Source organism: Sorex fumeus, unplaced genomic scaffold (genome assembly GCF_029834395.1).
Source record: "Sorex fumeus unplaced genomic scaffold, SorFum_2.1 ptg000156l, whole genome shotgun sequence".
NCBI classification, from domain to species: domain Eukaryota; kingdom Metazoa; phylum Chordata; class Mammalia; order Eulipotyphla; family Soricidae; genus Sorex; species Sorex fumeus.
In genome coordinates, this window is record NW_026606213.1 from 697865 (window position 1) to 710945 (window position 13081).

At 58.6% G+C, this 13081-nt stretch overlaps 1 protein-coding gene and 2 non-coding genes across 3 annotated transcripts in view; 2 read left to right on the forward strand and 1 right to left on the reverse strand.

Annotated features, from left to right (window-relative positions):
* Positions 1-13081, forward strand: part of LOC130016543 (dipeptidyl peptidase 9-like) — a 46474-nt gene that overhangs the window by 29460 nt on the left and 3933 nt on the right. Inside the window, 11 exon segments of the mRNA XM_056107263.1 lie at positions 6852-6933; positions 8081-8249; positions 8661-8774; positions 9308-9382; positions 9385-9426; positions 9594-9655; positions 9760-9860; positions 10709-10886; positions 10971-11130; positions 12100-12129; positions 12277-12395. Coding sequence (XP_055963238.1) covers positions 6852-6933; positions 8081-8249; positions 8661-8774; positions 9308-9382; positions 9385-9426; positions 9594-9655; positions 9760-9860; positions 10709-10886; positions 10971-11130; positions 12100-12129; positions 12277-12395 — 1132 coding nt within the window.
* On the forward strand, positions 3592-3664 carry TRNAV-CAC (transfer RNA valine (anticodon CAC)). The gene has a single exon. It is a non-coding gene; the product is annotated as a tRNA-Val (tRNA).
* Positions 4182-4253, reverse strand: TRNAG-UCC (transfer RNA glycine (anticodon UCC)). The gene has a single exon. It is a non-coding gene; the product is annotated as a tRNA-Gly (tRNA).

Consider the following 13081-nt stretch of genomic DNA (forward strand, 5'->3'; position numbering starts at 1 on the left):
TTCAAACATGTATATATATCCCTTTATTCCAACTTCTTTTTCTTGCTTTTTGGGTCACACCCAGCGATGCTCAGGGGTTACTCCTGGCTCTGAACTCAGGAATTATTCCTGGAGGTGCCTTGGGGACCATGTGGGATGCTGGGAATAGAACCTGGGTCGGCTGCATGCAAGGCAAATGGCCTACTCACTATGCTATCACTCCAGCCCCTGACCAGTCCTCCTAGCCCTGTTTTCCCTGGCTTTGGTTATCTGGGCAAACCATAATACCTGAGAGGAAGAAAGGAGAGAGGAAGGGAGGGAGGAGAGAGAGAGAGGGAGAGGGAGATAGAGAGAGAGAAGGAGAAGAAAAGCACTTGACATAGAGAGGAGACCAGGGAGGGAGTGGAAGGGAAACGGGGGACACTGGTGGTAGGAAATTGGAAATGTACTCTGATGAAGAGACAGGTGTTGGAGAAAAGAAAGAAAGAAATAAAGAAAGAAAGAGAGAGAGAACAAGAGAAGAAAGAAAGAAGTGGATTCAAACAGACAACTCAAACTGTGTGCTTGCAGGGGTCGGGGGGCTCAAAGAACTTATTTCATTCTTTTTTGGGGGCCATATACAGCAATGCTCAGGGGTGACTCTTGGTTCTACACTCAGAATCACTCTTGGCAGGGGGCCGGGGAACCCCATGGGATGCCGGGAATTGAATCCAGGTCAGCCACATCCAAAACAAGTGCTCTACTCGCTGTACTATCAGTCCGGCTCAGTCGAGGCTTATTTCAGAAACTCAGAAGCTCTGGAAAGATGACAAAGAAATAACAGGAGCCGGATTTGTGGGTGCTGAGATGGGGGAGGAGATGTTTGCAGTTCGCCAGACTGCAGGAGGACCTATCTTGGGGAAGGTATTATTGAAGCCAAGAACGGAGGAGTTGGAAATTACTGAGGGTGGGGGGCAAAGCACGTGCAAAGGTCCTGGGGTAGGGCTACCAGGTCTGACCTGGCCGATGTCGAAGGGGACATGTGAGGACGGGACATGAACAGAGGGAGGTGGAGGAGCAGGACAAGGAGGCCAAAATGGTGAGGACGCTGGAGGTTGGGGGCAGGTGTGAGCGGGTCCTAGGGAGGGGGACAAAGGAAGATGGGGCCTGCGTCTGGGCTCACGCTCGCCCTCTCGTGGCCATTACTGGAACCACAGGATTCTTCCTGGGTTCTGGGGAAGCTAGCCCCCAAGGACAAAAGAACGATCAGATTCTAGGAGACTTTTTGGAGGGGTCATTAAGTGCCGGTGCAATAAACGAATGAGTCCATGAGTTTTACAGCTAGGATAAAATAATGAACCTCGAAATGCAAGATTATTTTTATTATTATGGGAGGAGATTGAGCCACATTCAGCAGTGCTCAGGGGTGACTCCTGCCTCTGTGCTCAGGAATCACTCCTGGGGGGGGCTCAGGGACCCTATGGGATGCTTGGGATGGAGCCTGAGTCATCCGCATGCCAGGGAAGAGCTCCGCTAGCTGTCTGATGTCTCTAGTATCTCATAGCGTCCCCCGACCCCTGCCAGGAGTGATTCCTGAGTGCAGAGCCAGGAGTCAGCCCTGAGCATCGCCCAAGACTGGTGGTTAGTATTTTGCATTATCAAGGTGGGGCGTGATATCATTGCCGGGGTTCTCCTGAGAGAGGCCACAGGGTTAGAATCAAAGAGGGGAGTTACTTTCTGTGAGATGGACCCTTGGCGACGTTTCCAAGATAAACACCTGATTTGTGATCGATCCAAATGGAGGAAAAAAGAGCTGGGGACAGAGCAATAAAGTATAGCCGGTGAGGCTCTTGCCTTGGATGAAGTCATCCTGGGTTCGATCCCTTAGAGTCCCCTGAGCACCACCAGGAGTAATTCCCGAGTACCGAGTCAGGAGTAACCCCTGAGCATTGTCAGATGTGCCAGAAACAACAAAACAACAACAACAACAGCAAACAGAAAAAGAAAGAAGAAAAGAACTGGAAGACGAAGAGAATAAGCATCTTGCCCCATGGAGTCAGCAGCTGGACCGATGTGGGGCTCATGCCTGCTCTTAGGATTCTGGGCTCTCTCCAAGCTGGAAGACAGGCACGACATCGAATCACCCCTTAGAATCTCCTAGAAGCCTTCCTGGACCGCCCTCCACCCCCCCATAACTTTTTTGCATTTCTGCCCTCCTGATGTGTAAGATAACTACATGGGCAGTGTTTTTAGCCACTGCTCACAGTAATTTTTTAATTTTGATTTTTTTCATTTGCCTTTGGGCCACCCCATAAGCTGCTCACTCAATTTTCCCCATGAGTGCTCAGGGGACCATAACGTGCTTGGGAGGGTTGGCCCTGAGCTCCCCACATGCAGAGCCTGGGTTCCACCTGGAGACCCCCTCCCTGAGACCTGTTTGCAGTGATCTGTAAAAGTTTCCCTTGCTTCAGATCACTATCAATAGTCGCTAAGGTCTTGCTTCCTCTACTGGATAATCCTGGTGTGGGGGAAAAATGTGTTTCCCAATAGATGTTTCGTGTCATCATTTTCGGGGGCCTCTTTCCCACTCCTGCCCCCAGGTTAGGGTGACATGCTTGCTTTCAGTCAAATGCAGAAAAGGAGAAACCCTTTCAAGTTCCTCCAGGTGCGAATTGCAGTGTGTTCCGTTTCCTCTCCCTCCCCCCACCTTCCCGTTACTGATGTTCAGGGGTGGTCAAGCTACTAAAAATACATTGAAACAGCTATAAAGGATCACCCATTTTGTCTCTTGCTTCTGACTGCAATTTGATGTAGCAGGATACCACCCACTCCCTGGCAGAAATTCTGCCAGTTTTCAGTGTGGGCTTATTATTAGAGGATAGGGCAGTATGACCGTGACATGATCTCAATTGCTGAGGGTTTTTCTTTGTTTTTTTTTGTTTCATTCCTCAATTTTGCAGCTCAGACCAGAGCCCCTTTCTTTTCATCCTCCTAGTTAAAGCCTGTCACCTCTCAGCCCTCACTCTATCATGCTACCAAAGAAGTTCTAAATCTGCCTTTTTCCTCTTTTCTTGCAAATTTTCCTGCTGCTTGCATGCCATGGCAAAGACCTCTCCAGAAAGTTCTTGCAGCTGAACATGTGTGGCCTTGGCAGGAAACAGCCAATGGTTCAAGACCAGGGCCGGACAATTTCCCGGGTGATGGGAACCGAGACAGCTCCGGCCTGCAGACAGACACTCGGGATTTATTTTAAATAAAGATTCTAGCTATAAGATTCTACTTCTGTTGAGAGTTTCCCTCTAGAATGAAATGACGCTAGTCTTGACCATGGGTTCGAAAACAGTTTCTCCTCTTGGTTGCTTTCCTTGATCGTTCGTGGAACCGAAAGAAAAGAATATTTCTGGAGGAAAAGAACAGAAGTTGAACGTGTGTTTAAGGCACGCGCTGAGCCCATTTTCCCTTTTTGCATTTTTCACCCTTCGTCGTTTTCACCACATCAGGCCGGGGCGCAAAGAGGAACAAAAACAAACCAGTCGTGCAAAACGTAAGCAAATTTGGTGCATCTAAAGATACCAGCCTATAACCGTTTCTTTTCTGGATCTATGGGGATAGGGAACCAGCCGGCAGCCACCAGTTTCCGTAGTGTAGCGGTTATCACGTTCGCCTCACACGCGAAAGGTCCCCGGTTCGATCCCGGGCGGGAACATTCGGACTCTCCATAAGTTTTAGGTGGGGGCTGAATGAGAAAGCAGATTTTTTTTTTGTTACTCGCCTATTGGAATGAAATAGGTAAACGATGATTTCAAAGCAACGGAGCAGAGCCCAGTCATTTCCTTCCCTCTCGGTGTGAAGGGCTCTGGGACTTTACCAGTTAACAAATTCAGACTGATTCAGACAAATTCAGGGCAGAGTCTGGCAAACTCCCCGTGGCGTGCCCAATATGCCAAATACCAGTAACAATGACGGGTCTCATTCTCCGAAAGAGAATATGCCAAATACCAGTATGCCAGGTCCCAATATGCCAAATACCAGTAACAACGATGGGCCTCATTCTCCTAAAGACCCTTGAATACAAATAATCTCAGGGCTAGCATGAAGGAGACGTTACCGGGGCCTGCTCGGGGCAATCGACGAATAGCAGGATGATGAAATGAAGTGAATGAACAAATTCGGCCTTAAAATTCTTCGGCGAGCGTTCTCCCACACGCAGTGCAAAAGGTCCCTGCGTTGGCCGGGAATCGAACCCGGGTCAACTGCTTGGAAGGCAGCTATGCTAACCACTATACCACCAACGCGCCGGCGGGGACGGGCCGCTCTCGGGCGCTCTTAGCGGCGAGCCAATCAGCGCCGCCCGGGCGAGACCAACCCTCGCGGGGCTCCCTCGCTCGCTCCCTCCCTCCGCGGACGCCCCCGCCGCGAGCGCGCCTTGGTGCCGGCCGGCCGGCAGCCAATCAGGGGCCGCCGCTTGGGCCCTCGGCTTCCGGGTCAAAGGGCTCCGGGCCCGCGGCTCCGCCCGCGTCCGCAGCGCCGCCGCCCCCCGCGCGGGCCGGCCCTGCCTCGGGCGGCCCTCCCCGTCCCTCCGTCCGTCCCTCCGTCCGGCGTGTCCCCCCCCCGCCGCCCCCAGGGCCAGCCCCGGCCCCCGTCCCCCCGCGGCCGCCCCGGACTCCGCTGCGCCCCCCGCCCTGCCCCCCCTCCCCACACTCCGCAGCGCCCGGCGACCTCCCGCCTCCCAGCTGCGCCCCGCGACCCCCTGCGTCCCGGTAGACCCCGCAGCGGTGTCCCGCGACCCCCGCCTCCCATCAGACCCCGCAGCGGTGCTCTGCGACCCCCGTCTCCCATCAGACCCTTTCCTTCTTCCTCCCTCCCTCCCTCCCTTCCTTCCGTCCTTTCTTCTCCTTTCTCTTTTTTCTTTCTTCCTTTCTTTTCTTTCTTCTCTTTCCTTCGTCCTTTCCCTTCTTCCTTTTCCTTCCTTCTTTCCTTTTTTTCTTTCTTTCCTTCCTTTCTTTTCCTTCCTTTCTTTCACTTTTTTCTTTCTCTCTTCATTCCTTTCTTTCCTTCTTCCTTTCCCTTTCTTCCTTTTCCTTCTTCCTTCTTTCCTTCCTTCCTTCCTTCCTTCCTTTTCTTTCTTTCTCCCTTTCTTCTTTCCTTCCTTTTTCTTCTTCCTTTTCCTTTCTTTCTCTTTTTTCTTTCTTCCTTTCCTTTTTTCTTCTTTTCCTTCTTCCCCTCCCTCCCTCCCTCTCTTCCTTCCTTCCTTCCTTTTCTTTCTTTCTCTTCCTTTCTTCTTTCCTTCCTTTTTCTTCCTTTCTTTTCCTTTCTCTTTTTCTTTCTTCCTTTCTTTCCTTTTTTCTTCTTCCCTCCCTCCCTCCCTCCCTCCCTCCCTTCCTTCCTTCCTTCCTTCCGTTTCAAGGACCACAGTTGCCTGTGTGCTCAGAGGACCCTAGTGAGGCTTGGGGGTGTCCTCTGATGTCCTGCAGACCTCTGTCTCTCTGCCCCAGGGTGGGGTTTGAAATTCCCCAACAGCTTGTCAGCTGCCAGGGTCCCAAAGTCCAAGGCCCTCCTCTAAGCTCCTTCCCATAGCCCTTGGTGGGTGTGCTGGGGTTGTCCCAGGCACAGCTGAGGACAGCCAGGCCCAGAGAGGCTGTGAGGGTCCCCTGGGGTGACCCAGCCCGGAAGTGGCAGAACCTGGCTCCGATCCCCAGCAAGTGGCAGAACCTGGCTCTGACCCCCCTCTCACCCTGGCTCCCTGCTGCTCTGGGGGGTGGCAGTCTGCCTTCCCGCTTCCTTCCTGATGATCTTTGTCCCGGGACCAAGGCCCTCCCTCCCCCTCGCCTTATCTAGAATCCTCCGGGACTCCTGCCCGCCCTGGGGCGAGGCTGCAGAAAGGTGGGTGGGTGCTGTGCACCCTCCTTGGGTTCCTCAGACCTCCGGTGTTGTCCCCTGCAGCCCCCCACCTGGGAGGAAGGGGCTTGGTTTGTTCCTCTGGGCAGCTTTGCACTGAGCAGGGGCAGACACCCCATCAGCCCCTCCGGGGCCCATCCTTGTACCCCAGGCCTCTTTGGGGCAGGACCATTCTTGGGGGCTGGGAGGCGGAGCTCTGTCTTCACCGACCCCAGATGCCCCCAGATGCCCGGGGCTTGTTCCCAGTGCCCTGGGCAGGGCAGTCATTCCTGTGTTCTGTCACGCTCAGAGCTGGGGCCCTGAGGCCAGCCCCGCCTGGAGCCACCCACTGGCTAGGGGCCGGGGAGTGGAGGGGCGCGCCCCAATTCTCTCCCGTGTCCCCCCTTGGCTCGATTTTCCCGGCCACCGTGGAACGGTGGTTCCAATTCAGCTGCCTCCCTCGCCCCCTTGGAGATCCTTCTCTCGGGGGTCGCTGCGTGTCCTGACACTTTAGGGTGTGCACCAGCCCCCTTGGCCCCCACCTGCTTGCGCCAGAAGCCCCCAGAGACCCACGGGGCAGGGGGAGCATGTCAGCCCAGCGGCAGCTAGAGCGGGGTGCAGGAGATGCCTCGAGGGGCCGCGGCACATCTCTGCCTGTGGGCCCCGTGTCTGACCCCCATCACCTGCCGTCCGGTCCTGTCCACGCCCCCTCCCCAGTCCTATGGAGCGTGTCCCCGAAACAAAAGCAGGAGGGTGTCCTGCCAAGGGGCTGATGGGTCAGGTCTGCAAAGGGCCCCCTGCCCCCCCAGTCACACCTCCCCTTCCCCCACCCGTGTCCTGTGGGTGACCCTGCGGGGGGGGTCACTTGAAATCACATCTTCTGTCGGAACTGGGCGATCAGGCAGTTCCCTGCCCAGTCGTCTCTTGGCACTGGGTTTCGCCTACGGGCTGGATGGCGGGAGCAGGTGGCTGCAGCTCGCTGACCCTCACTGTCCCTCCCCATCCCACCCTCGCAGGCCCCAGCCCCCACCCGGGTCCCCTGAGGCTGCCGAGCACATTAAGAAGCTGCATCTGGATCAGGACTGGGAGTTGGGACAGGTGAGGGGGCCCGTGGGGGGCATGGGGAGCTGATGCAGGGGCTTGTGTATCCCCAGCGCTGACTCCTGGGGTGGCCCTGGCGCCCCCTGGCTTTGGGGTTTGGGGGTGGGGGTCCGGGGAAGGGCACTGCCCCCTGGAGCATCGGGACCCCACCATTCTGTGGCCCCCACGCACTCCCGCGGCCAGCTGCACTCCTCCCCAAGCCGGGGTGCCCGCGCCAGGTGCCTGGCCCCCACCTACTGCCCCCGGCCGAGCCCCGCTGCCCTGGATCGGGTGTGCGTCTGGGCACTGGGAGATCGGGCACCCCCTGACTCGGGCTGGTGCCCAGCAGTTGCTCTGTGAGCTTGCTTCCCAGACGGGGGGGGGTCGGGGGTGCTGGGGAGGATGAGCCGACACCCTGCGCCAGGCCTGGTTCTGGGCGAGTTTCCGTGCCGGGTGGAGGCAGGCGCTCCCGGGCTCGTTGGCACCCTGGCAGCTGGCGCATGGGCAGGCTGGGTGGAGACGGACACCCCGGTTGCTTCCCCTGACTCAGGTCCTGGAAATGGGCTGTTCCTGGGGCAGCAGCTTGGAGGGAGCATCTGAGTCTCCCTTGGGGGACACGAGGTCCTGGGGGGTGGAGGCTGGAACTGCCCTCCTGGAGAAACACCACACAGACACACCCTAGGTGCTGGTTCCTCCTGCCCCCACTTCCTTTTCTTGCTCTGTGTGTGTGTGTGTGTGTGTGTGTGTGTGTGTGTGTGTGTGTGTGTGAGACATGCGCGACCCTCGCACGGCGCCCTGCTGGCTCTGCAGGGGTCTGAGGGCAGACACTCCGGTCTGCTTCCCGCTTCTAGGCACAGGCTCTGCACCCAGCCTTTTGTGGTGAACTGAGGACACGAAGGCCATGCCGAGCCTTCCTGATTGGACACCCACCGGGCCAGTGGCGTTTCGGGGCCAGGGTTGGGTGCAAGGGTGAGTGGTGGTTGTGGAGGCGGGGCCAATGGAGCTGGGGGCAGGGCCAGGGGAGTTTGGGGGCGGGGCCTGGGTGCTGGGGCGTGACCCGTGGTTATGTGGGTGGGCCACTGGAGCTTGGAGCCGGGAGGGGGCGGGCTCGGGGTGTACCCAGGGTGGGCTGCTTGGGGCAGCCCCTGAGACTTGCTGTCTCCAGGTGTCCCCCATGAAGCTGCTGGAAATCAAGACCCAGTGCTCTGGGCCCCACATGGACCCCAAGATCTGCCCCGCTGACCCCACCTTCTTCTCCTTCATCAACCTCAGTGACCTCTGGGTGGCCAACATCGAGACCGGCGAGGAGCACAGGCTGACGTGCTGCCACCAAGGTGAGGCCCGGGAGGATCCCCTTGTCTTCCGGCTCTTCCTCAGGCCCCTGCCCACTGGACACCTTCCTGGACCCCACAGAGCCTGCGGGAGTCCTTGTCCTCCGAGCCAGCTGTGATCTCTGCGTCTGTCGGCCCTGCCCCCTGACCCGGCCTGTCCAGATATTTGGTCTTCCCTTGCTTCATTCCCACCCCGCTGGAGAGCCCCCAGGCCTCCCCTCCTCCTGAGTTGCCCCCCTTCCTGGTCATGGTGCCTGGCGTGTACTGGATGGGCGGGCATCGCAGGTGCCATGCCCCATCCTGGCACGTCCAGGGCAGCTCCTGCACGCAGAAAGCATGTGGCCCCTGGTGTCAGCATGTTGGAGGGAGAATCCTTGCCGCTACTCTCATCTGGACCCCTCTCCCCAACCCCAGGCTTGTCCAACGTCCTCGAGGACCCCAAGTCTGCAGGTGTGGCCGCCTTCGTCATCCAGGAAGAGTCTGACCGCTTTGCTGGCTACTGGTGGTGCCCCATGGCCTCCTGCGAGGGTCGGTCCCGCTGCCTGCTGGCTCTGAGCTCTTGTCACTGCCCAGGGACCCCTCCAGTCGCTCATGTCCACTTCCGTTCTGGCGGCTCAGCAAAACCATGGTGTCGGGGTGCCTCCACTCAGTGGGGCCTTGGTGCTTGGCAGATCTGGTGGGCTGGAGTCCAAGTTCAAGGCGTGGGCAGATGCAGCATTGGGCGGGCACCCCCCTCCTGGTCCCCGATCCTTAGGGGCCTGACCCTGTGTGGGGGCTCCTGTCTTCCGGTCACGGCCAGCTCCAGCTGGGTGTAGATTGTCAGGGCCTGGCTTGCAGGGGGACCTCGCTGCCCCCACAAGTCACCTCCTGAAGACCTGTTCCATTGAGCAGGGGGTCACATAACCCAGAGGGAACCCCAGGGGCTTCACATCCTGTGAGTGGCGGCCCTGGGTCCCCAGTTCCGTCTGGGCTCAGTGGTGGAATAGCCAGGAGCGGGGGGTTCCGACCCTGGGGTTCCCGTCTCCCTCACCCATGCCCCTACCCCCCAAACACCCTCTCAGGTCCGGAAGGTGTCAAGACGCTGCGGATCCTGTATGAGGAGGTGGACGAGTCCGAGGTGGACATCATACACGTCCCTTGGAGGAGAGGAAGATGGACTCGTACTGATACCCGCGGACTGGTGAGGCCTGGCCCGACTCAGCCCAGAACTGCCCCGGGGGCTCGGATGCCTTTGCCTTACATGTCTTAAAAGCTCCGGGGGCTCCCAGGATGCTCGGGTGCGGCCAAAGTGGGCCTTGGGCCCCAGAGCTTGGGGGACCAGGATTCACCCCGTGCTCCTTCCTGCAGGCAGCAAGAACCCCAAGATTGCCTTGAAACTAGCCGAGTTCCAGACTGACAGCCAGGGCAAGGTGAGGGGCCTGGCTGGGGAGCCACCGTGGGCAGGGGCTGTCTGTGGCCTGGGGTGGGGGTGGGGAGCCACAGAGCCCCCTCACAGCTGTCCTCGTCGCTCCAGATCGTCTCCAGCCAGGAGAAGGAGCTGGTGCAGCCCTTCGGCTCTCTCTTCCCGCGGGTGGAGTTTGTCGCCAGGGCTGGCTGGACCCAGGATGGAAAGCAGTAAGTTGTGGGGCCTGGGGCAGGCCAGGGGTGCGGGGGGGTCACTTTGAGTTTCAGTGATTTGTCCGACTGGGCAGGAGGGCATCGGGGGAGGGGGGATCCAAAGAACCAATGTGACCGACACAGCTGGATTTCCAGATGTTGAGGGCTGGTGCAATAGCACAATGAGGAGGGCGCTGGCCTCGAATGTGGCTGACCCGGGTTCGATCCCCGGCATCCCGTAGGAGACTCCAAGTCCCACCAGGACTGAGCCCGGAGCGCAGAGCCAGGAGTCAGCCCTGAGTATCCGCCGCGTGTGGCCCCAGAAAACAAAACAGAATTAACAGTCCGCATGCTGGGTTTGGTCAAGAGCAGCCCCCGCTGGGTGGAGGCAGGGTGGGACGCTCCCAGTCCCCACCCCCTTTCAACAAAGAGCACGTTTTCAACAAAGAGCCGCTGGCCTGAGGCAGGACACTCCAGAGTGGACCCCACAGAGCCACAGGCACCACACTCGGGGTGACGTGCCAAGTGGGGACCCCTGACCACAAAGGTCTGCAGAGACAGCAGGGGTGGCCGCAGCCTGTCCCCTCAGCCTGACAAGGTCGCAGGCTGCTCAGTCCCCGCGCAACCCTCCTGCCCCACACATCCAGCACGGACTGGGGTTCCGGTCTGGTTGGACCCAGGCGAGGCCAATGCCCTCCCTGCTGTTCCAGGACTGTGAGATTCTGGGGTGCTCCCGGCCCCGCTGGCCTCCCTCAAGCCTTGGCCCATCTCAAAACTGGTGTGCGGGCGGGGTCTCCTGGGTCAGTGCTCACGAGGCCGGCTCCGGTGACCCGCCTGCACGCCCCTCCCCCCACCTCCCCTCGCAGCGCCTGGGCCACGTTCCTGGACCGGCCCCAGCAGCGGTTGCAGCACGTGCTCCTGCCCCCGGCCCTGTTCATCCCCGCGACGGACACCGAGGAGCAGTGGCGCGCCTTCGCCAGGGCCGTGTCCAGCTCCGTCCAGCCCTTCGCCATCTACGAGGAGGTCACCGACGTGTGGATCAACGCAAGGCCCCAGGGGGCCCCCTCCCCCGCCTTCTCGTGGCCCCACCCCTGCCACCACAGCTGACGTGGCCACTCCCACCCACAGGTGCACGACATCTTCTGCCCCTTCCCCCGGCGGGACGGGGGCGACCGGCTGAGCTTCCTCCCCAACGAGTGTAAGACCGGCTTCTGCTGCTTGGACAAGGTCACGGTCACGCTCACGCCCAGCGGCCACGACTGGACCCAGCCGCTGCACCCCAGGGAAGGTGAGTGGGCCCCTAGCCACTGGCTGGCGGGCAGGGCGCTGACTGTGCCCATGGCCCACCTGGGTTCCATCCCCGGCACCCCAGAGGGTGCCATGGGTCCCACCAGGAGGGATCACTGAGCATTGCCGTGTATGGGCCACCCTCCTCCCAGAAATAGCCAGCAGCAGGCTGTAAAATGCACAGTGAGGGGGGGCGGGGGGCCGCTGCCCTGTCCCTCAGTCCTGCTCTGGACAGTCAGGGGCATCGGCGAGTGCCTTGCTGGAAACATCTGCTTCCGCCCCAGAGGTGGGCCAGAAGTGAAGGGGGACAGCAGGGGGGCAGCCAGGCCGAGCCCCCGCCTCGGGCCTCCCCAGGCCAGGAGGAGAAGGCCAGGGGAGCTGTGTACGGTCTGGCCTCGAGAGCGCAGGGTGTGGGGGTGCCTTGCCCAGCACCAACTCTGCCCAGCCTGCAGAGTCCCGGAAGCCGGCCTCACCAGGGACGACCCCGCTACGGTCAGGGGGCCTCTCGGGGCCAGGCTGCACTGGCGTCCCGCCACGGGCCCCCCAACCCTCAGAGCTGGGGGCCAGCCCTTGGGTCGCTGCCGTCACTGGTGCCGGGACCTGAGAGGGGCTGCGCCAGCAGGCAGCACGCAGGTCTCCCCCGTGGCCCCTTCCCCGCAGTTCCCAGGAGGCCTGCGGGTGGGTCCCCACTCATCCTCTGCCCTCCCGTCTCTCCCCAGATGAGTTCAAGTGCCCCATCGAGGCCTGCTCCTTCCCTAAGGTACCTGCAATAGAGCCGTCCACGGGGGTGGGCAGAAAACCAGACGCTTGGGCGGAAGCGAGAGTCCGGTCGTGAGGGCGTTTGCCTTGCGTGCGGCCGACCCAGGTTCGATCTCCGACATCCCACAGAGGCCCCTGAGCACAGCCTGGAGCAATTCCTGAGTGCAGAGTCAGGAGTCAACCCTGAGTATCGCCAGGTCTGACCCAAAAGGCGAAAAAAGCATATCGGAAGCGCTGACCAGTGAGGGACAGGGCATGCCGACAGTCAGAGCAACCCAGAGTTAACTGCACCCCAGATCTCCAGGACTGGTCAGTCCTGTTAGAGTCCAGCAACCCCGAGGAGGCAGAGAGCGAGCCCGGGTCCCAGCAGCCCTCTCGTCTCCCACAGGCTGCCCACCTGACTACGTGCCCCCCGAAATCTTCCACTTCCACATGCAGTACAAGCTGCACTCCATGCACCCGGGCATGAAGCACCCCGCAGTCCTCTTCGTCTCTGGGGAATCCCAGGTGTGTGCCGCCCCGCCCTGCCCCCGGCCCCTCAGCGGTGCCCCTCCTGCTCCTGCATTTCCACTTCTCTGTCACTCTAGGTGACCCCCTGGTGCCCTACACTTAAGTTAGAACTGACAAGGAAATTGGTATTTCAAATATTAGACAAAGGTTCAGGACCATATTGTACCTATACTAATAGGTTCGCAACTATTTACATCAAAAGATGCATTAAATGAAACGTTAAAGGACATTGCGAAACCAGCAGAAGCTATAAAACAATGTCAGTAATCGTACCACTATCAATTTTATAAGATATGCAGAGTTCCATTCTAGAACTAGACTTACACTTTAAACAAAAATGACAAGGATATTGGTGTTTCAAATACTGGGCATAGGTTCAGACTCACATTGTACCTATATTGATAATATCGCAACTCTATACATCAAAACAAGCATGGCACAGAACACTAAATGACACTTAGAGCTACACCAGCAGTAATCGTGTACTTAAGCCTACCCCAATCCTAAACAAACATTAATGTCCTTAATCACTTAATCATGTCCTTAATGATACAAACATCTACATGTGTACTTGTATGTTAAATATAACTGTACAATATGTTACTTCATGTAATGCACATTGCTTCAGGTTTACATAGTACCTATCTTAAAATGATCAAACTATTACAAAACAAGCATTAATC